The sequence below is a fragment of the Microtus pennsylvanicus genome, chromosome 9, assembly GCF_037038515.1.
Source record: "Microtus pennsylvanicus isolate mMicPen1 chromosome 9, mMicPen1.hap1, whole genome shotgun sequence".
In the NCBI taxonomy this organism is placed as follows: domain Eukaryota; kingdom Metazoa; phylum Chordata; class Mammalia; order Rodentia; family Cricetidae; genus Microtus; species Microtus pennsylvanicus.
The window spans coordinates 4764648-4786571 of record NC_134587.1 but is presented as its reverse complement, the minus strand read 5'-3'; the positions used below and the strand labels follow the sequence as shown (position 1 = coordinate 4786571).

At 39.5% G+C, this 21924-nt stretch overlaps 1 protein-coding gene across 1 annotated transcript in view; it reads left to right on the top strand.

Moving 5' to 3' along the window:
• The window catches only part of Itga4 (integrin subunit alpha 4), a 68278-nt gene that overhangs the window by 8855 nt on the left and 37499 nt on the right, over nt 1-21924 (top strand). The window contains exons 3-11 of the mRNA XM_075984760.1: nt 9098-9204; nt 9298-9427; nt 11081-11148; nt 12382-12511; nt 13690-13775; nt 14437-14499; nt 14587-14724; nt 19056-19167; nt 21588-21682. Coding sequence (XP_075840875.1) covers nt 9098-9204; nt 9298-9427; nt 11081-11148; nt 12382-12511; nt 13690-13775; nt 14437-14499; nt 14587-14724; nt 19056-19167; nt 21588-21682 — 929 coding nt within the window. The remainder of the gene's footprint in view (nt 1-9097; nt 9205-9297; nt 9428-11080; nt 11149-12381; nt 12512-13689; nt 13776-14436; nt 14500-14586; nt 14725-19055; nt 19168-21587; nt 21683-21924) is intronic.

The window sequence follows — 21924 nt, the reverse complement described above, 5'->3', positions numbered from 1 at the left end:
GATTGAAGCCACGATGAAATCAAGTCTTGGTGGTGAGCGAATCTTTAGTGACAAATTGGAAGGAGCAAGTTTCAGGTCTATCTGATAGGTTTTTTTAGAGCAGGTGGGGCTGAGAAGTAAGCCGGTTTGCACTGGTTTTGATGACCATATGGGACGAACTCAGTGTAACTAAAAATGAATGGATACATTTTTCAGAGTTAGTAGTACTTTACAGACTTTGTGGCCAGTTTCAGGGTTCCCCCAGAGGGACTGAGTCAGCCTACATTCTGAAGAGTTGGTGACTTCTCTCCAGAAAATGTCATTACCAACCTCGAGAGGTCGGTAGTTTGGAAGTGACTGTCTTAATGAGCAGAAAGTTCCAAGAATAAATCACTGTGGGGAAACACAACATGGAAATGGGTTTGTAGCAACTGGATCCGGCTCCATAATTCCTTTTTTTATAAAAATATCCTTAGTTTATACCTGTTTTTAAATTGTGCAAATTCTTTTTCAATTTTGAAACACTGTACCTCATAGTGAATGCGTTCAGAAACAATAAGAACATTTATTTTTCAAACCCTTTTTATTTGGAAGGGTGTCTATATCTCTGAAGTGAATTAGAGATGTTCTTTTCAAATTTCACCTTGGGCAGAAGCGACATCTCGGTGGTTAAGGGCTCAATCATACCTGGCCCATAGACAGTGTGGCAGTTTGTAGCCCCTGTGGCCTCTCTCTGGGCTCAGGCTGTTTTCCTGGGAACATTGTCTAGTGGGCTTTCTATGTGATCATTTTCGCGTGCCAACTACGGTTTCTGCAATGTTTTATTCTAGTCCTTTCCACTTCCTACAGAGAAATACCCCTTGATATATGGCACGCCTCATCCTGGTGTGAGTCTTTAATGGCAAGGAAAATATGACAGCTCCTCAATAAAACTCATTATCCTACCATCTATAGCCCCCTCACCTGTTCTACCTGACCAAAAAAAATAAAAAAAAAATTTAAAAAGTGCATAGCATTTCAACATGGGTCACTCTAGGTTTAAGGGCAAGCAAGTTTTCTTGGATTTAGTTTCTGTTTAGAATTTTGATTTTGTCTTGCTTGAATGGGTACAAGTGCTTGCTGTGTTGACTAACAAGAGGTTGGGACAGGAGAATCAACTCGAGGCTCCTGGGCCAGCTGGCCTGCAGTACACAGGACAGCCGTTAAGAAAGAACCTGTCTCAGCAAAATGGAAGGCTAGAAGGCTGGGAACAACCGCTGACATAGGGTTTCTGAACTACACATAGGCACCCTCCTGACACACACACACAAATATATTAAAAATTTAAGTTATTTAAAATGGCATTCATTTCAGTTTTCCAAATGAATCTTTAAAGCCAAGAAGTTACCAGAAGACTACAAAAGTAGGATTTTTTTCCTTTAGTATTTTCTAATGTCAGAAGCAAATGTTACTAAATTTTAGTAGTAAATTATTTTAGAAATAGATTTAGTACAGAATCAGCTTGTTAATAATGCCAGCATTTGGAAGGCCAACACTGAGAAACTGGCTGTTGGTGTTGACCTTTCTCTCTGCTCCCACCCACCTTGATTACCCCTCCCCCCACACACATGTAAGCCTTCTCTCCCTGTTAAGACTTCTCTGCATTTGATGCTGGAATTCACAATACTTCAAGAATGCTTTGAAAAAAATTGTTAATGCGTGTGTTTACAGCTATTAAAACACACTCAGTGCACAGAAAGAATATAGTTCCCAGTAGAGTGATTCACCAAACAGACCCATTGGAGAACACTTCCCCTTGTAACTATTACAAAGAGTTGTTTGGGTTTCCTGGAGGACTCTGAAGAAACTTGTGACTAAGAGACCAGCAGAGACCCTGGACCTAGAATCAGGTCTGCACAAATGACCTTCTTTTCTACAGTTCTGAGGCTTCAGAATGAAGGACCAAGTCACATTTACAGAGTTTCAACTTCACAACATGGTGATATTGGTCCACAGGGACCGTCTCTGTGGTGGGCAACTGTGTTTCAGAATAGAATAGAATAGAATAGAAAAGAGAATAAAATAGAAAATAGAATAGAATAGGAAAGAGTAAGGGGACCAAAGCACCTGGCTTTGCCAGGCCTGTGGATTCCCGGATCACACAGAGACTCTTTCACAGAAAAGCATTTAGAACCTGCCCACTAACCATTATCAGATTCTGTTAGCCATCTCTTTTGAACTCGAGAAAATTATTTGGAGAATGGTCTCTTGCTTTGACATTTAATTCGATAATTTCATTTTTGCTTGGCTCTAGATTCTCAGGAGGGAAAGTCTTGGACATCTGACAGTTTTCATGTTCTATGCCACCTCTAAAATGCTGGCATTATGGCTTTCATTAACACCAAATCATTCAGATTGCCTTTGAGTTTCTAAATGTCCCTGTTATCTTTTGGAATAATCGCCGCCATGTTTAATTTGATGTGTGTGAAAATCGCATGTTTTGAGCATAGTTTGTATAATATAATGGACTTAGTAGTAACTATGTTTTGATAAGATAAACTAATCGAAAAGGCCATTTGGGTTAGAGCTGGAGGCTGCGCCTCAAATCTCACAGCACTGTGAGCGCCCCCTGGTGTCTACATTAAAATCAGAAGGCAATTTTCCTGGGGGAGTAGGAGCATTTGCATTGTTGAACACACCTACTAGGTGCTAGGCAGTCGTGGATGAGCTGGCATCAGTTTCTGTAACTTCACCTGTATGTTTTGGTAGGCTTTATAAGCTGTTAATTTCATCTGTCACTCTAGTTCAGAGGATCTTTTCATTAGTAATTATTACTTCCTTGAAAAAAGATATCTGAAGTTAGTGTCTCTATAGAACGTAGGACAAGAGTTGTTCACTTTCTATGATTGACAAAAAAAAAAAAAAAAGACGGGCCAGTCGTAAATGTATGACATTTATTGTGTAATTGACTAGAACTTCAAATTCGAAAGACAAAAGTAACTCAGAGTGAGGGCTTTTGTTGTTTTTCTGAAAGCTGAAACTGTGTCATAAGTTCTGAAAGAGCAGCTGCACTTTCAAGAGAGACTTACGCAGTCTCTTACTATTCAGGGAGTGGGACTGAGTGCCCCTACCGAATGTCTGCTGGGGAAGCCACGGAGCAGTGACAAGGGTAGAAAAACCAGACAAACCATGACACAAAAAGTCCCAGCCTTCCCCCACTGCAAAGCACTTGAGTCAGGCCCTCAAAGGTCCAAGGCAAAGGGCCCTGGAGACTGACCTTTCCACTGGGACCTTCGCTCTTCAGTAGAAATGTCCCAATACTGAAGGTGACTAACATGTAGGGAAAGGGCAGGGCAGCAGGACAGGGCTCCAGAAACTGAAACTCTTCATGAACAATGCAGAGTTGACTTGATGAGTTCTGTGATGAGTTTCAGGCCAGCTTTGGAGTTAGAGTGAGCCCCTGTCTCAAATACAAACGTTTATTTACATTCTGTTCAGAATTGCTATATTTTGCACAATCTCAGATGGAAAAATAGATTTAGGATGTGAAATTGAATTCAGCTAATTCACACATCTGAATATTTGTAGAGTCCTATTGCCAATGTTTTAGAGTCATGGGAAGCAACATAAAGATTGTTTTTTTTTATTTAAATTTTAAGGTTTTGATTTACTAGCTTCATAAATTTAGTCAAGTTCTTGGTTCCTTTAAGACTCTGTTGGGGGCTGGGAAGATGTTTCAGATGGCAAGGTGTTTTCTGAGCAAGCATGAGGACCTGAGTTCAATTCCCAGCATCCATGTAAAAGCCAGGCACTGTAGCAAGCCTCTAATCTTAGTGCTGGGGAGGTGGAGACAGGAGACCCTGGATCTCACTGACTAGTCAGTCTAACTAAATTGATAAGGTCCAGGTTTTGTGAGAGACGCTACCTCAAAAAATAGAGTAAAGAGCAGTGGAGATTCCTGGGCTAACCTCCCACTACACATGTGTATTCACCATGTGCACACAGGATTTCACACATTCACAGGACTACATTTTCTCATGAATTAAAGGATTAATAACGCATCTTTTGGCCTTACTGTGAGAATAAAGTTGTGTTCATAATGAGGCTTCCCATAAAGTAATGGGCGATGTCTATTTTATCTAAGAGGATTATGCTGTGACCTGTATACAGTTTAGTGTATAACCAAATCCCTTAAGATCACATTGGTAATATCATCTGATGCTCACGTATGTTTCAGGCTCAGTTCTTGTCCAGACACATCACACAGCTCAATTCTTCCCAGAGTCCCTGCAGAAACCCACAGGTCCCAAGTGACTTATTATCTTAGGTTCCTCTTCTCCCAGTCACACTTGGAAAGAACATCACACTCAAGTGCAATTTCCTCTGCACCCTCGGTTACTGTGTCTTAAAACTTCAGGAATTAGTGTTGTGGACGAGAGTGGGGAATAGAAGCAAATGGACGTTCTTCCATCTCTAAGTGTAGTGAAAACACTGTAGTCCTTTGCTGTACCTAAGGGGTTATTGCGGTGGGGTAAGAGATTTCAAAGTCCTCCATCCACAAATATGTATCGAGTGCCTGCTTGGTATGTGAGCGGCAGGGTCCTGCGCTATGAGAATGCTGTGGTCAAGACACAGCCAGTCTCTACTGCTTGAGGTAGTGGGAAAGATCACATCTCTCGTCCTCCGTGGCCAATACTCGATTTTTGGAGTGTTGGTAGTTATACCAAGGAGGTGAAAAGCAAAATAAAAGTGGGAGGATGGAGAGAACCCGGTTAGCTTTATATTAACAATCTTATTTTTGTTCATTAAAATAACTAATTTTCATTTATGTATACATTTGTATATCAAATTTTCTTCCCCAATTTGAAAAAAAAATAAGAATGAACTTAATTCTTAGAGTAAAGGAGACAGCTTTACTATGGATTTTCCCTTTAATTCATACTGGGAAAATGCACTCAGCTGTGCTAATTAGCCATTCTAGTGTGAAAGAGTAGAGAAACATCACATGCTAATCTCCACCCACCTCTTGTTCTCAACTCTGCTAAGTCCTTTTTCAATCAAGGGACTGATTTGGCTTGCTCGAAGTTCAACTTAGTAATGTATACGCTGACATGAAAACTGGATTACGAATCATTGCAGCTTGACGTTGGGTAAAATAAAGCATGAATTCATTTGTGGTCTCGTCAGGAGCATTTATGAAATTGGGTTTTGTGCGACAGTCTGTGCAAGCATCACCTATGTCCAAATGAATAGCAAATTTCTTCATAAAGAAAACAACTAGTGTTATATTGTCTGTTCCATTATGTAGGCACAATCTACTAGGACAGAGATTTCTGTTCAATTCCTTCACATGGAAGGGTAGATTCAGAAGCATAGGGGTTGAGGGAACAAATCTCAGAGAGCTGTGGTTCTCAACCTTGTAGATGCTACAACCCTTTGATATACAGCTCCTTGTGTTGTGGTGAACTTCAGCCTTAGTATTATTCCATTGCTATTTCATAACTGTAATTTTGCTACTGTTATAAATTGCAGTATAAACATCAGATATGCAGGATACCTGATATGTGATCCCTATGAAAAGGTCCTTTGACCCCAAAGGGTCTCAACCTGAGATTGAAAACCTCCGTCCTAGAGACCTGAGAAAACCATAGGATGTGGAGGTCTTGTCTTTTCTGCTGAGGTTCTTCTGGCACTTTCAAAGAGTATGGGGAAACTCTTCCAGAGACAAGGAAACTCAGAGCTGGGTGGTGAGTTGAGGACTATTCCTGGAGCTGTTTCTGTCTAACAGGGAGTGCTCAAAGTCGCTCTGTGTTGTCACTGAAGTTGAGGGTTCCCTCTCTAGGAAGCCGTGTCAAGAAGTGAAAAGAAGAAACAGCATGACATGGATGTGGGTGGGTTTGTAGGTGTGTATGTCTACGCAAGTGTACGCATGCAAAAATAACTCCTTACATTTGGATTATTTTCATTCCTCTGCAGTCTAATATAGTCATAATTTTGACACATATTTCAAGACATGCCACACAAATAGAAGATGGGTTTTTTCCATTTATAGACTTCTGTTTTCAGCACGTTGCCTGAGTTTTGTGTTGGGATGGAATGATGGCCAACATATCTGTGCTCGGCCAAGATGAATAACGTCAGTGCTAACCCTTGGAGGCAGAGCACACAAACAAATATCTGTAGCTAATCCCAGACAAACGAGGCCCTCCCTCCTACTGGTTAGCGAAGCAACCGAATTTCTTCCCAATCGTAGCCTATGCCAGTAAGAGCCTTTGCTTGCTAATTTTTTTCTGTAGAGTAGATAAAATATTTATGTTATTTATATATTGATATATATTATATTTTTAATTATCATAAATAAGAGATCTTACCTCTAGATTAGTATCTGTTATTTGGAACCACATACTAACACATAGGAAATGCTCTGTCTAGCGGGCCTTCACCCCAACCCCCACACTCCCCACATCCCACTCACTGCGTATTCATTCTGTTCAAGAGCAACTTAATCTCACAACTACAATACTGGGAAAGTCTGACCTCATTGAATGTCATGTAAATATCTCTTGTTGTGGCTTCTAGAGGGCTCTCTGTTCCACTTCTACGAATCATTACTTTTAACACAGAATTACGAGTAGGGGAAGACAAGGACGTTAGGCACACTGGAAGTAAAGACCCTAGGGCCTTATGAGTTCTCAGAAGACATTCTAAATAAGGCAGATCATATAGAAGTGTTTATGGAGAGCTCAGGAAACCCCAGATACAGAGAGACGGGGGTGGGATGATAAGAAGGGGGCACAGTGTGCAGGAAGTCAGGCCCCGGCAGCAGCCACTGTCATCTGCAGGGCTAACACTCCTGAACAGGAAGCAGCTTGGACGAAACAGATGACAGCGTCACTTGGCAAAGGTGTCTCTAATGTTCATTTAAAAACATAGGAAACAGAACTCCGCCGAAAAACACATAACTGTGTGCAGTATGCTATTCTTGCACATATGAACTTCTGGGCCATTTTCAGCTAGCAATTTGCATGATATCATTTTTGTGGTTCCAAAGCACTGTGTTTGTTGTCTTTAAACTTGGGTGACTGTCTCTAGGAGAGAAGATTTGTTTGCAAATATCAAATATAACCTTGAGGAAGGCACCCATTTTTCTCTACATGCCAACAGTGAAGGTGTCATTAGCCGGCCCATGTGCTCCTGTCTTTAATAACAGCAACTGAACTGGAGGTGAATTAGCTGGGTGTTCACTGTAATTTTAGAAATAGTTTGATGATTACAGAGATGATATGTCATTGATTCTTATGGTAACAGAGCTTCAATTGCAGGCAGGCTGGATCTACCTTTGATGATCTGTTTTTGATATTAATTTTTTAAATGTTGGTAATATTAGGGACAAGTCAAATTGAAGACTGTATCACAATAAAAATTAAAGTTTCATTTGGCCCATTCTTATTCCTCCTGTTTTGGTCTGGTCCATGTTGCTCTGGCAGCTCCCTATGCTAGAGTGGTTTTACCCTGTTGATTGATACACATTATAGACATCTTTCATTCCTTGACTTTCTTTTCTTTCCTCCTCCTCCTCCTCTCTCCTTCCTCCACTAAGCTTTCTTTTATAATTTTCATACAGAAAGCTCCATGTCCATCTGGTCCATTCTTTATCAGGGTTTGGGCTAGAGCAAGTGCTCTCCTGTTGCTTAGCAATGCTCTTTCTCTGGACCCATCTACCTTCATCTCTCAGTCTATCTCTCCTGGAAGACAACATCGTTTTCCAGGAAGCCAAACCAGAAAAGCATTATCCATGTTCTGTTCTAACCATGCTCCTGACATGACCCAGAGCAACTCTTGCAATAGTCAGACTTGGCTGGACCCACAGAATAAGGCTCCAGAAGAAAGTTTGGGAAACTTCCTTCAGCTCAGTTGTGTAGAAGGATTAGGTATTTCTATGATAGTCCCAAATATCTTCCTATACTTCTTAACACAACATCTTTATGACTCAGAAAAGCTAATACAAATGATTTCATTTGAAATATAGCATCCTTATTGATGCAGGAACTGTGGAGTTTCCCAGAAGGCTGTACAGAGGGTTAAGGTTAGAAGAGTAATCAGGTAGCTAACAATACAAAGACCAGTGCAGGAATTTTTGACCTAACAGTATAAAGACTTCATGACCAGTGTTCAAAGTAAAGAAGTCCAGATTCTTGTATACTTTCCTTATCTGGTTGCTGCTAATGCATTTATCTGTGGTTGTAACTGAGCACAGAATATTCAAGTGTTGACTGAAAAGAATAAAATGTAAAAATAGCCAAAAGAATCTAGGATACTCATTCTTTCTCCATTTAATGATCAGTAATGACTTTAACACGGAGTTTTGCTAGAACTTCAGCTCAACAGCAAAGAGCTTGTTCTGGCAAATAAAAAAAATTCATCACCGTAAAAATAATTGTTGTATATTTTAGCAGGACTATGTCCCATCTGAGTATTTCCTCTTTGTTGTTTTTTTTAATTATTTTTTGCAATTTATGCGTTTGCCAAAGTGTGCCTACTGATGTTTTTTATTGACTACTGACACCATTTTGTTTTCAAAGACCTTTATATTGCTATTGAAAACAGCAGTCACTCCACTAGGTCTAGAGCACAGGGCATTCTATTCCAAATGCTACCACGTGTTGTATGCTGTGCATTCTGTATGCTCAGTCACCATTGTCCAGCTCCGTTAAATGGTCCTTCAGTTGCTGAGGACATTTTTGAAAGTGCTCTAGTGACGATGCTTATATTGATAAATGAGCAAGGCAAAAAACACAGATTCTTTCCCAGACATCAACCTCTGGCTCTGGCAAACGGACCTTCCTCGTCTTGTTCAGGTTAATCAGCTACCTCCTGTATCATGAAGGCCACATCTTCATGGTGTCTTCGTCGCTCAGAGGTCATTTAAACAATGAACATTCATCGCGCGTGGAGAACAACTCTGTTGGCAGAAGAGTAACTCACTTTAGCCCTAAACTGTACCCTGAGTAGAAAATGAGACAGAACGAGCTGAAGAGAAACTCTGGACAAGAAGTGCCCAGCTTTAACTACTCTGGTCTTTTTAGGGTAACATTGTTTTCAATGAAGGTGACGGCAAACATATCTCTAAATGCTGCAGGTAGCCCCACTGGAGAGCCCTGTGGAAAGACGTGCTTGGAAGAGAGAGATAACCAGTGGCTGGGGGTAACACTCTCCAGACAGCCGGGTGAAAACGGATCTATTGTGGTAGGTGCTAAAGTGGGCCCACTCATCAAGATCCTGGAATCAGACTTTCTAGGTGTGACCTTCACATGTTTGTTGTGCTTTTGTTTTATTCAGACGTGTGGGCATAGGTGGAAAAATATATATTACATGAAGAATGATAATAAGCTACCCAGTGGTGTCTGCTACGCGGTGCCTTCGGATTTGCGAACAGAACTGAGCAAAAGGATGGCCCCGTGTTACCGGGGTAAGCATGGAATGATGTCGCTAGGTGGAGAGAATCCGTTAACCCCAAAAATGGGAGGAGAAAGACCACTGACTCAAATCATTATGGGCAAGTTAATTAAAACACGCAATTAAATCAAGCTTTTTTGCTTGTGTACACAGGCTGCCTCCCCCTAAGGTGGGGCTCTAGAGGCCCACATGCATAGGTTTTTGAAACAAAGGCATGGTTGCCATTTTCTGGAACCAGCAGTACAGAACCATCCATAGTTAAAGTTACAAGTGGCCATAGCCCACCCCTTGATAAACAGAGGTTTAATCATAAACAGGTATGAGCCGGGTGTGTCTTCACTATGAAATGGATGGAAGCCTAAAATGGGGGTAGACTCGTTCTTCAAAGCAAAGGAAGGCTTTCAGTTGGCATTTCTTTGCGTTTTCAGTTTTGCCAGCTCACAGAGGAAGACCTTTGATATGGCCATCGTTTAACATAAAGCCGCCTTCTTTTGTTTACCAGTGCAGTTGCCTTACCCTATAGAAGCCGTCTGTGCTTTTGAAGAGCAACCCTTTAGGTTCATTTGAATAACTGTGGAAGCAAGTTGATAATGATCCTCTTTTAGACTAAACTTATTTTCGAATCACTAAAAGCATGTCTAATGCCTAGGAAACACAGGATCCCTAAAATCATAAAATTACATAGAAAATTCTTATTAGAAAGAAAATGATTCCATTTCCTTCTTTTTTTCTAGTAGCTTCTAAGGAGTCTTTAAAAGGATTCAAGACTTCAGTATAAGCAAAGTCTCCTTACTTCCCTTTCTCCCAGCTCATATGTATTCCTTGATGAGGTAAAGGATTAGTGTCTAAAGCACCTGGCCATGATCCCTTTCAAGTGGGAATGTAGATAAAATCCAGAAAGATTCTTATTTGTCAGAATAGCTGTGTACCGAAAAGATGAGAAGTGTCTCCAAAGATGGCACAAGTGCAAATTAGTGCAATATTATGAAAGACTATGGGCGTGGCCCAAGATATGAAACTAGAAGGCCCACATAACTCAACAGTCCCTTAAGGAGTCTGAGAGGAAAGGACTCAAGGGTGGTATATGTATAGCATTGAGGGCTCTATTTAACGTTACAGCTTGTTGTGGAAGTTTGCCGAAAGGGTAGATTGCCATGGCTTTCATATACAGACAAAAAGTCACCATGAAGAAAGAGGTGTAGTAATTTGCTTGAGTTCTACCATGTGAAGACACTGTTGGGCACCCCCAGTATATATAGTGACTGGGAACTGGGAACCCAAAGCCCGAAGTATTACCTCTTCGGACATGTGGCAAAACTTTCATCTGATGAAGAAGCAGAGGGGAAAATGCCTTTAATTGTGATTCAGGATGATAAATTGTATCTTAATACAGGAGAGCTGAATGGTGTAAATTATGATAATTATTATCATTTTCAAAAGTGAAGTGCAAAATACAGATCCTAAGAGTCATGTCTGTGAAGACCTCTGAGAAAAATAAATTATGGAGATGGATATCATTACCATGAAAATTAATCCTAAAAAAATTAGAAGACTGAGTTAGAAAGGTCTTAGATTCAAGATCAGCCTGGCTGCCCTCTAACTCTGTGTGTGTGTATGTATGTGTAGTCTCAATTCATCTAAATCAATATTTTATACTTTATTTTAGATTTTGTGAGAAAATTTGGAGAAAATTTTGCATCATGTCAAGTTGGAATATCTAGTTTTTACACCCAGGTAACAGCCCAATATTAGCCACAGGTACTGCACATGGGTAGCAGTGTAATTCTAGGGGTTCTCTAGACTCAAAATTGAGTAACAGTTGAGTAATATCTCTTAAGCTGTAGACTGTTATCACCATATTGGTTCCATTTAATGTCCCATCTATAATTTTATAAAATTAACATGCAAATGACTGATAGTACAAGATAAACTAAAATCCACACTCAAATTATCACCTCCGTTAAGGACTTAATGGACACCTAAAGTAGCTAGTTATTTTGTTAATGTAATAACTGAAAGCATCTACCCAAGTATATTGCTTTTTATTACTAATTGAGGGTGAGGAAAATATGAGTCTGTGTTTCATTAATATTGTGGTAGTAGGATGGCTTAACAGCTTGATTGTACCCTTGAAAATCAGATATAATCCCAAACACTTGTTACCCAAAACTCTAAAGTATTCTATATGAAGTCAGAGTTATATCTATCCCTCAGGTTAAATAATAAATGTTTCAGGTTCTGTCAAAAACCCATCACAATTTTATAAATGTTTTTTTAACCCTATGGAGATAATACAGCATTGTTTGGGTTGACTGTTCCTAGACATGTTAACACCTTTTACAAATGCTTATAACAATTTTTCTTTAGTTTATGGAATAATGATATTGAAAGTTCAGAATCACTTAGAAAATAAACTATATTTTAATTGGAATTGATTGCTTTGGTTTGTTATACAATAGAGACAAGGACCTCCTCTCTCTCTCCCTCCTTCCTAGTTGTGATAAAATATGCCCTAAATTTCACAGGTCTTTTTATTATCTGTGCTGAAATTGTTAGGGACATTATTCAGTGACTTTTGCAAATTGAAATAAATTAAGCCCTCATTTCCTCTCTGGTAGCACACGATTATCCTGGTAACGAACCCTAATGAATTACACAGAGATGATTGTCCTTCGCTGACCCACGGCACCTTTGTCCCCAAAGCTTACTTTATTGTCTAATGTCCCTCCCTACCTTTGGTAATTGAAACCCACTGAGAAGTGTCAAGAGAGTACAAGAATTTCCTCTCAAATTCTACTGTAGTGATTCTGGCTTTTTAGCATCTGGTTTTAAATTAATAAAAGTTGTCATTTCAGAGCTTCACTGTACAATTCATTTCCTAATGATTTACCTAGAATGTTGTATATTTTCCAGAGGTTTGGGGTGGTGAGATCTAATTGTCAAATGATGATGAGTTTTCTTTTACAGGATTTAATTGTGATGGGGGCCCCAGGATCATCTTACTGGACTGGTTCCGTCTTTGTCTACAATATAACTACAAACACGTACAAGGCATATTTAGACCTTCAGAATCAAGTAAAATTTGGAAGTTACTTAGGTACTATAAAAATTTGAGAAACTCAGATTGTTTGTGCCTTGGAAATTATATGTGCTCTTCTAAGTATCCCGTCGTGCAGTAAGATCAGACACTGTCTCTATTAAGCAGAGAGGCAATTATGTTTTCACTAATCTATATGTTATGCTGACGTAGGTGACTGCAGTCGCCACCACTACGATTTTATATAGGAACTGTTGAACACTTACTGTAGATGTCTGCCCCAGCCCTTCTTTTGAAGACAGGGTCCCACCGTGTAGTCCTGGTCGTTTTGGCACTCTCAGAGATCTGCCTGCCTTTGCTGCCTGAGTGCTGGAATTACAAATAATCAAAAACTTCTTGGGTCCCTAGGGAGTTTTTAAACCAACTCTGTATTAGTTCACTCATCTAAACATTTGTCTATGAATACACAATCATAAATTCTTAGACTATCATTGAAAACCAGCGGGCCTTACAAAAGCATTCTAGATAAAGGAGAACATTAAGTATATATTCTAACAATTATTCTTTCACGTTTTCCTTAGCGACATTTACTTTTGTTTGGAAAGATTATCTTAGGTTGTTTCTCGGGGTTTAATCATCTTTATTGCCCTTTTCCTCTCTGTTGTTATTTCACAAAGCAAGAGTATTATACGTTATCACCCATATTTCTACAAACACAAGTTTTATGGCCTTGTTTCCCTTTACAATAAGATGCATGTGTTCTGCAGTTTCTTATAAAGCATAGGTTTGTTTAGCCCTTATGTGCTTGAAATGTGAACATCATGTGCTCAGAAAGGGCATTAATGAAACAAGTAGCATTTTTATCATTCCAACAGAACCTATATGACATTTCCTTACCTGTGAATGAAGAATGTCATGACTTTTTTTTTTTGTAACATCCACACAATAGAAAGATGAAATGTGTGACGATTATCAGATTATCGGTGCTGGAAGCTGGTTGTTCATATCACAGGGAATAACCCAAGTGTCAGTGTCGTATTCTCAATGCTGAGAGCTTGGCAATGCAAACCTACAGTATCGTTTTTTAATAATGTGTATGTTAAAATTGCTTTAAATGATGATTTTCAGTTAATAAAAGTTTCTTGAGGCTCTACCTAAAGTAATAAGAAAAGCAAAGAATTAGAAAAGCACATGTCTATGGTGAACGAAGTCTCATGTATTTCTCTCCTGTAATGAAGGCTATTCGGTTGGAGCTGGTCATTTTCGAAGTCCACACACGACTGAAGTCGTAGGAGGAGCTCCTCAACATGAGCAGATAGGAAAAGTGAGACTTTTTTTTTCTCTGTTTCTTCACAAAGTCTTGAATGGTTTACATGAATCAGGCGTTAAAGGGAAACTGTAATCATTTTCATGAATATAAGATTACAACGATGAGCGATGCATTGCATTGGTCGAATTTATGTAAAATATATTTATAGCCCTCAAAAAGAGATTGAATTGGAAACCTTTAGAGGAAATCGTATAACTTAAGTGGGGCTTGGTTCTGAGTAAATTGCTTATAAAGTATCTATAGATGCACAAAGAATGTGGTATCTGGTTATTACTTAGTAAAAGGGAGTTGAGACAGGTAACACTGCATGGTAAGACTAAAAAGAACAGATATTCTCTAGGATAATTCCAGTTCCATATTTTTCTGCATTGCCATGTGGATAATGGCGCTGCATTTTTTGGTAAACCTTTTTCTGTGCTTTCTCTATGGTACCCAAAAGTAAATTCCTCAGAGGAGAGTGTTGGAAATCAAGCTTACTAATATGAATATTTCACATCACTCTTAAAATTTGTAGCATTAATAATTTATTGAACATTTAATATTTTTATATTTGTCCAATTATTTTTTATACATGAATTGATGTTTCAGTTAAACAAATTAGTTTTTTTAAGTCTGCTAAGGAAGTAAACATTTTGAATTCTTCCCCCACTTGCAGGCATATATATTCAGCATTGATGAAAAGGAGCTGAGCATCATCCATGAAATGAAAGGTAAAAAGGTAAATATGTCTCTGCCTTTGGGGTCGCTGAGGGCTTCCGTGGATAACGCTGTCTTCTCATTGCGCATGTGCTCTGCTTTGGAACAGCTTGGCTCATACTTCGGAGCGTCTATCTGTGCAGTGGACCTCAATGCAGATGGCTTCTCAGATCTCCTTGTGGGGGCTCCCATGCAGAGCAACATCAGAGAGGAAGGGAGAGTATTCGTATACATGAACTCTGGCATGGTATGTCTGAGCGTCTCCACCCTGGAAGACACAAATTATAATTCAGACTGAAACAGGTCTTCTTTCAGCGTTCTGAGACTACAGATTCTTTTTGAAATTTGTGTGTGTGTTTGTGGGTGTATACAAGCACATGATGTGTGTGCATGCATCTCTGTGCATGCCATGGTTTATATGATGTCTGTGCATGCATCTCTGTGCATGCCATGGTACATATGATGTCTGTGCATGCATCTCTGTGCATGCCATGGTTTATATGATGTCTGTGCATGCATCTCTGTGCATGCCATGGTATATATGATGTGTGTGCATGCATCTTTGTACATGGCATAGTACATATGATGTGTGTGTATGCATCTTTGTGCATGCCACAGTACATATGATGTGTGTGCATGCATCTCTGTGCATGCCATGGTTTATATGATGTGTGTGCATGCATCTTTGTGCATGCCATGGTACATATGATGTGTGTGCATGCATCTTTGTGCATGCCATGGTACATATGATGTGTGTGCATGCATCTCTGTGCATGCCATGGTACATATGATGTGTGTGCATGCATCTCTGTGCATGCCATGGTACATATGATGTGTGTGCATGCATCTCTGCATGCCATGGTACATACATCAATGTCCAAAGCAATCAGTCCCCTTCTACCTCATGTTTCTGGGACCCAGCTTAGGTCAAGAAATTTTCACAGGAAGCACTTTTATTTACTGAGCAATCTTGCCAGGTCAAAGGTAGTTTTAAGTTCTTCTGATGGACCAAAGTGAAAGTTCTACTCCCATCCTGATGATCTGAAAACGGAACAGAGCAGGACAGTGAGCAGCTGTTTCAGAAACAGGAGACTCAGCACAATGGAGTTTCTATACACTGTTTATGTGGGCTCACTCTGCTAATTGTAATTTCCTTTAGTTTAATTTTGGCACAAATAAAATTTGGAAGCATGGTTTGTGTAGATATTTCAAAATAGATTTTTATGTTCTTCAATAATTACGGTCCTTAAATTGTAAAATGTTTGCTGTTAGGAATAGATGAAACAGTCAATGTTTTTAACATCTTGACTTGCAAACAGGAATTAGGCAAGTTGATAAATTATTATTTCACAGTTCATGTGGGCTATATACTGAAAATAATCTGAGACTGGCATCATTTATTCTGAAGTGGATACATTGTTAAATTAGATCACTACTGACTATTGCTCAATGGGCATTGTTGGTAGTGGAAACACGTGACTTGATCATTCTGCAGAGTTCTGGCTTTCTCTGGAAAGCCTTGTTTCTTGATGTTAAATCAAGCAAAGATTGGATAGTTAGTGGCACCTTCTTTGTTCCTGTGGTTTGAAAATAAGATCAGGCTTCATGTACTGGGACACAGCATCTTTTAGTTCAGAATTCTCAACGTGTGCTTGTAACCTTGCTTACAGAGAATTTAATAAGTTCTCATTTCAGACATCAAACTATAAACTCTGTATGATGCAAATGAGAAGGCTCCCAGTGGGATGAGGATGGAAGCCTGTCTATGTCCTAAATCTAGACTAGATTTGGGGTGAGGATGGAAGCATGTCTATGTTCTAAATCTAGACTAGATTTGGGATGAGGATTGAAGCGTGTCTATGTCCTAAATCTAGACTAGATTTGGGGTAAGGATGGAAGCGTGTTTATGTTCTAAATCTAGACTAGATTTGGGATGAGGATGGAAGCATGTCTACATTCTAAATCTAGACTAGATTTGGAGTGAGGGTGGAAGCATGTCTATGTTCTAAATCTAGACTAGATTTGGGATGAGGATGGAAGTGTGTCTACATTCTAAATCTAGACTAGATTTGGAGTGAGGGTGGAAGCATGTCTATGTTCTAAATCTAGACTAGATTTGGGGTGAGGATGGAAGCGTGTTTATGTTCTAAATCTAGACTAGATTTGGAGGGAGGATGGAAGCGTGTTTATGTTCTAAATCTAGATTAGAGCTGCACAGGCAGAGATTTCCTAGACGTTCTTTAAACTGTATTCTACGAAAGACATATTATTGTTTGGACAGTGATCTCTTTGATAGCACTTATTAGTGTATATTAAATCCTTATTCAGCAAGTGTCTCTCATTTGTCCCCTGTGACAAATTCCTGATAAGTTTCTCTTAACAAGGAGTTTAAAAACAAATAGTTTGACAGTTAGAACCATCCAGAAAGTTAAGGACCATTCCCCCACAAAAATCATGAGGACAGGCAAAAGAGTTGCTCAGAGATCAATAGAAGAGCCTTCCCACAAGGCTACTCTCTCCCCTTCCCTCTGGCTTACCCAGAAGCACTCTTGCTGGGTGCTCGGATCAGTTTAGTAATTGGCTTCCATTTTTAAATCCTGCAGTGTGGATTTCTCTTCTTTTCTTCACATTTAATCTATTTGTAAACTCTCTGAAATGGCACTAGACACTAAAAAGCATAATATTTTCTTTACCTAGTTTGCTCTTGCCTGTGTCAACATGGGAGAGCAATCATCTGTTTGGTTTACCCTTGGTTTTTTTTTTCTTTTCTATGACTCCTAGAAGTCCTAGACAGGCAGGCCCTCCAGAATTATTTTCAATGAACTGAAAGAAAGAAGATTACTTCAATGGCTTGGGTTTTGACCTAATCTACTAAACAGCTCTCAAGGGTCCCCATCCCCAGTGAATACTTGGTTGCCGTTCTCAATGACTGTAGAATTCTTGAACAAGAGCAATCACCACTTTTCCTGAAATTCCTCTGAAACAGCATTGTCTTAAGGTTATACTCCATTTGTCTTCTCTGAAGCCCTGCCTCCCTTCCCTTTGTCATTTCCTAGGGAGCCAGTGCATCCCCCGCTTCTCGGATTTAATCCCGTGTCATGTGGGTGGTAGTGATTGAATCTATAGAGATAAATTCCAAAGTTTTAATTTATTTTTAAAAAAGTGACTGTTAGCCGGGCGGTGGTGGCGCACGCCTTTAATCCCAGCACTCAGGAGGCAGAGGCAGGTGGATCTCTGTGAGTTCGAGACCAGCCTGGTCTACAAGAGCTAGTTCCAGGACAGGCTCCAAAGCCACAGAGAAACCCTGCCTCGAAAAACCAAAAAAAAAAAAGTGACTGTTAGGGAGAATCTCTAATGAAACATAGTATGAAAAAAAAAAAAAACAGCTGAAGATAATCCCAGCTGTGACCCCAGAACTTCGGGCCTGGGTGAAATGTTAGTCATGGAGGAGTCTTTGGAAAGCAGCATGGCAAATGGGGGGGGGGTGATAAGTACAGGAAAAGTGGGCGTAATTTGCTTTGGGCCAAAAATATTTCAAGGAAGAAGTAGTATTTGAGTAAGAATCAAATAGGAATCTCCAATTATAAAAGAAACGGTGAAGGACACTTGGCCAAGGGTAGACTGTGTGCTTGTGGGATGAAGAAGAATGTGCCTGGGAAGAGGATGTGGGCTATGAGCAACATGAGGAATTTGCTCCAAAAACATGGCACTGAACTGATCAGAGATCATTATTTACAGCATCATGAACTTACCTCGTATTTAATTACATATATTATATGTAACCACTAACTTTCAGCATTTGGGATACCAGTTGACCAATGCATTGCTGCTAGGATACGTTTCCAGAGGCCATCTTAAGTGATGTCACTCTTTATTAAGAGGCCTCCCAGGGCTTCTTATTGTTCACTTCAGAAAATAAATTTAGCTTTTAATCAAATTGCTATGGACTGTAGGATAACAATTTGGGTTTTGTTCTCTTGTTGATTATATATACACCACTCATATATTAAGTGATTTGCTGACCATACTGTTTTTGCAATAGCCTTGCATGGATACTTTATGAAGTTTCTCTCATTTTTTTTTTACTCTTCCTTATTGGAATTCCTTCCTTGCTTCAGTTAGAATTATTTTTCTCTCTTCTCATTAGTGTGGAGCAATTTGTACTTCCGAGTCATACGCATGCTTGTGGTAAGCCCTCCTTGTATCTGTGGCTCCTGGAGGAAACAGCATTTTATAAACAGGCTTCCAAGACCCCTTCACCTGCTCGCTCTGCACAGTGCATTGTCTTTAGCAAGAGCTCAATAAATATTTGTTAAATTGAATTATCAAAATGATTTATTGGATTTTTCAAAGCTAGGGATCATAAGCTAGACAATTTTCTATATCCTTTGAGCTCTAATCATGCTATTATATGTGTTGACTTAATAAATATTTATTGAACTGAACTGAGATGTATGTTCTAAAGCTCAATTCGTGGTTTGATGCATTAGAAAAATCCATATCCAATTATAGCCGTAAATCATGTGTAAAGTTGTCAGGGAGAGTTGTATATGACACCTTCCTTCTCTCTCTACCTAGGGCGCTGTAATGAATGAGATGGAAACAGTCCTCATTGGGAATGACAAATATTCTGCAAGGTTTGGGGAATCTATAGCAAATCTTGGCGACCTTGATAATGATGGCTTTGAAGGTAAAAATCTCTAATTAAAATCTCTAATTTTGGACTTGATTTCCACATTTAAAATTGTTCAGGGAAGAGAACATGATGATAGTTCTGTGACGTTTGCCTGCTGAAAATGAGGCCAGACGGTCTGCTATCTTGTTTTCTATACTGTCGGGTCAGTTGTAACTGCCAGTAATTAATCTTTACCATGGTTGGTAGAGAGTGATATTCCAAACATCTTGTTGATTCTAAAGATACTCATTGCTGATTATAGGCAGCATAATTCTTTACACATCTCTAAAAATTATATCTATCAAATTGTGATATGCATCATTTTTCTATTTTAAGAAAGATGGTGGTTTTAGAAAGAAAACATTAAGTGTATGTATCATTGGACAATAACATTTAGCTACCCGTACAGTTCAGAAACTGACCAAACATAACTGAATCTGTTTTCAAGCCTGAAGCACATTCCGGTGACCCCTGCAGTAACACCTTGCCTGGGCACTGCATTGCTATAGGATTTGGAAGAGTCCCAGAGAGAGTCCCAGACAACATTGTTGAGGGTTTTTGTGAGAATCGGGGCAGTGGCTATCCACCAGTAGATACTGAAGCATTTCCATGGTGAAATAAATGGCACTCTCCTAATGTGCATGCTGCTCCAGACAGCAGCCTTGATATAGAAACACCTGCCCTATGAGCAGCCTCTGTCAGTCTAGCGTTGATATAGAAACACCTGCCCTATGAGCAGCCTCTGTCAGTCTAGCGTTGATATAGAAACACCTGCCCTATGAGCAGCCTCTGTCAGTCTAGCGTTGATATAGAAACACCTGCCCTATGAGCAGCCTCTGTCAGTCTAGCGTTGATATAGAAACACCTGCCCTATGAGCAGCCTCTGTCAGTCTAGCGTTGATATAGAAACACCTGCCCTATGAGCAGCCTCTGTCAGTCTAGCGTTGGTATAGAAACACCTGCCCTATGAGCAGCCTCTGTCAGTCTAGCGTTGATATAGAAACACCTGCCCTATGAGCAGCCTCTGTCAGTCTAGCGTTGATATAGAAACACCTGCCCTATGAGCAGCCTCTGTCAGTCTAGCGTTGGTATAGAAACACCTGCCCTATGAGCAGCCTCTGTCAGTCTAGCGTTGATATAGAAACACCTGCCCTATGAGCAGCCTCTGTCAGTCTAGCGTTGATATAGAAACACCTGCCCTATGAGCAGCCTCTGTCAGTCTAGCGTTGATATAGAAACACCTGCCCTATGAGCAGCCTCTGTCAGTCTAGCGTTGGCAGTTAACTTATTTGATAAAACTGCACATTGATGACGAATATGTGTAAGAGAAGAGTGTGAAATTTCCCAGAGTGCAGTAATTTCTGACATTTTAGCATCTAAGTTCTTAATATTTATTTTTATGGCTTATAATTCTGTCCTCTTGATACTATCATGATAATTAAAATAATTGTATCCTCTTGATATTATCATTGATAATTAAAATGTGGTTTATATTAAACAGGAGTCAAAATTACAACCGTGGTTATGACAACATTTCCAGACAATAATAGTGGTGCCATGAAAACAAACTGTCATATGCTTTGGATTTCAGTTAAAATAATTAAAACCATTGCACAATTAGTAGATAAATTAATATACCTACATAGACTCGTGTGGCATAACAATGAAGTGATCTTGCAGCTATGGGATGCTATTTTTCTTCTTCATGATATATGTATTTACATCACTTAAACAACAAGGTTCACCGGCATGTCTGTTACTCTTGTGGTTTTACACATTAGATCATCATTTCTTTCTTCCAGTGTCATAATCCAATATGAATCACAATAAATTCTTTCATTATTTTTCAATACAAGGCATTTTCTGAAATCCTATTTGTATGTATGACTGTATATCCCCAGTATATACCACTGGAAGAAGAATAGATTCAGAAGTCATTTTAAAGGCATAGAAAAGTCTAGAAGCTCAAAACTAAAGTTCTTGTGGTCATATAATATCATATTATAACCTGCCAGTATGCTGTTCTATGTAGGGATGTATCGTATCCTTTCTTACTAAGCATGCTTCTTGCTGTTGTCTCATTCTGTGGTTGAGGAAGCCAAGACACACGTTAAACACTGGGGGGGGCGGGGGGTCCGTGGAATAGCAGTGCGCAGCAGCAGAGCTGAGAGGGGCACCCAGAGGTATGTCTGGAGCCCCTGTAAGCTTTACCATGGTGAAAAGTGTCCTTCAAATCCACCCATTTTCTTATTTTCTTGAATTATCCTGAACTTTATGATATTAGTGTTTTTTTTTTCCTGGAAGAGTAGTTAAGCTTCTATGTAAGAGGGAGTTTTTATATTATGTCACATGCCTTTAGGGTCATGAAGGCAAGTTTTCAAAGATCATTCTTGGTATCAAGAATTTCTAAATTTTTTTCTGTTTAAATCCAACAGATGTTGCTATTGGGGCTCCACAAGAAGACGATTTGCGAGGTGCTATCTACATTTACAATGGCCGAGCAGATGGGATCTCATCCACCTACTCACAGGTAAGACAGGTCTTCCAAAGAGGCATTGGTTATTAGCATACCACCCTCAGCATGTGGCTGGTAATGTGGTAATGTTTTTCTCTTTCAAATACTACACATTTTATTTCACTATGTAATATCGGTAAATGATCCTGTTTTAACTAACTCTCAGAACAATTTTCTCTAAGCCATTTATTCCCATAGAGTTCTAGTCGACTCCTATTCTTGCCCTTAGCCTAGTACTCAAGTCTGTGTGTGTGAGA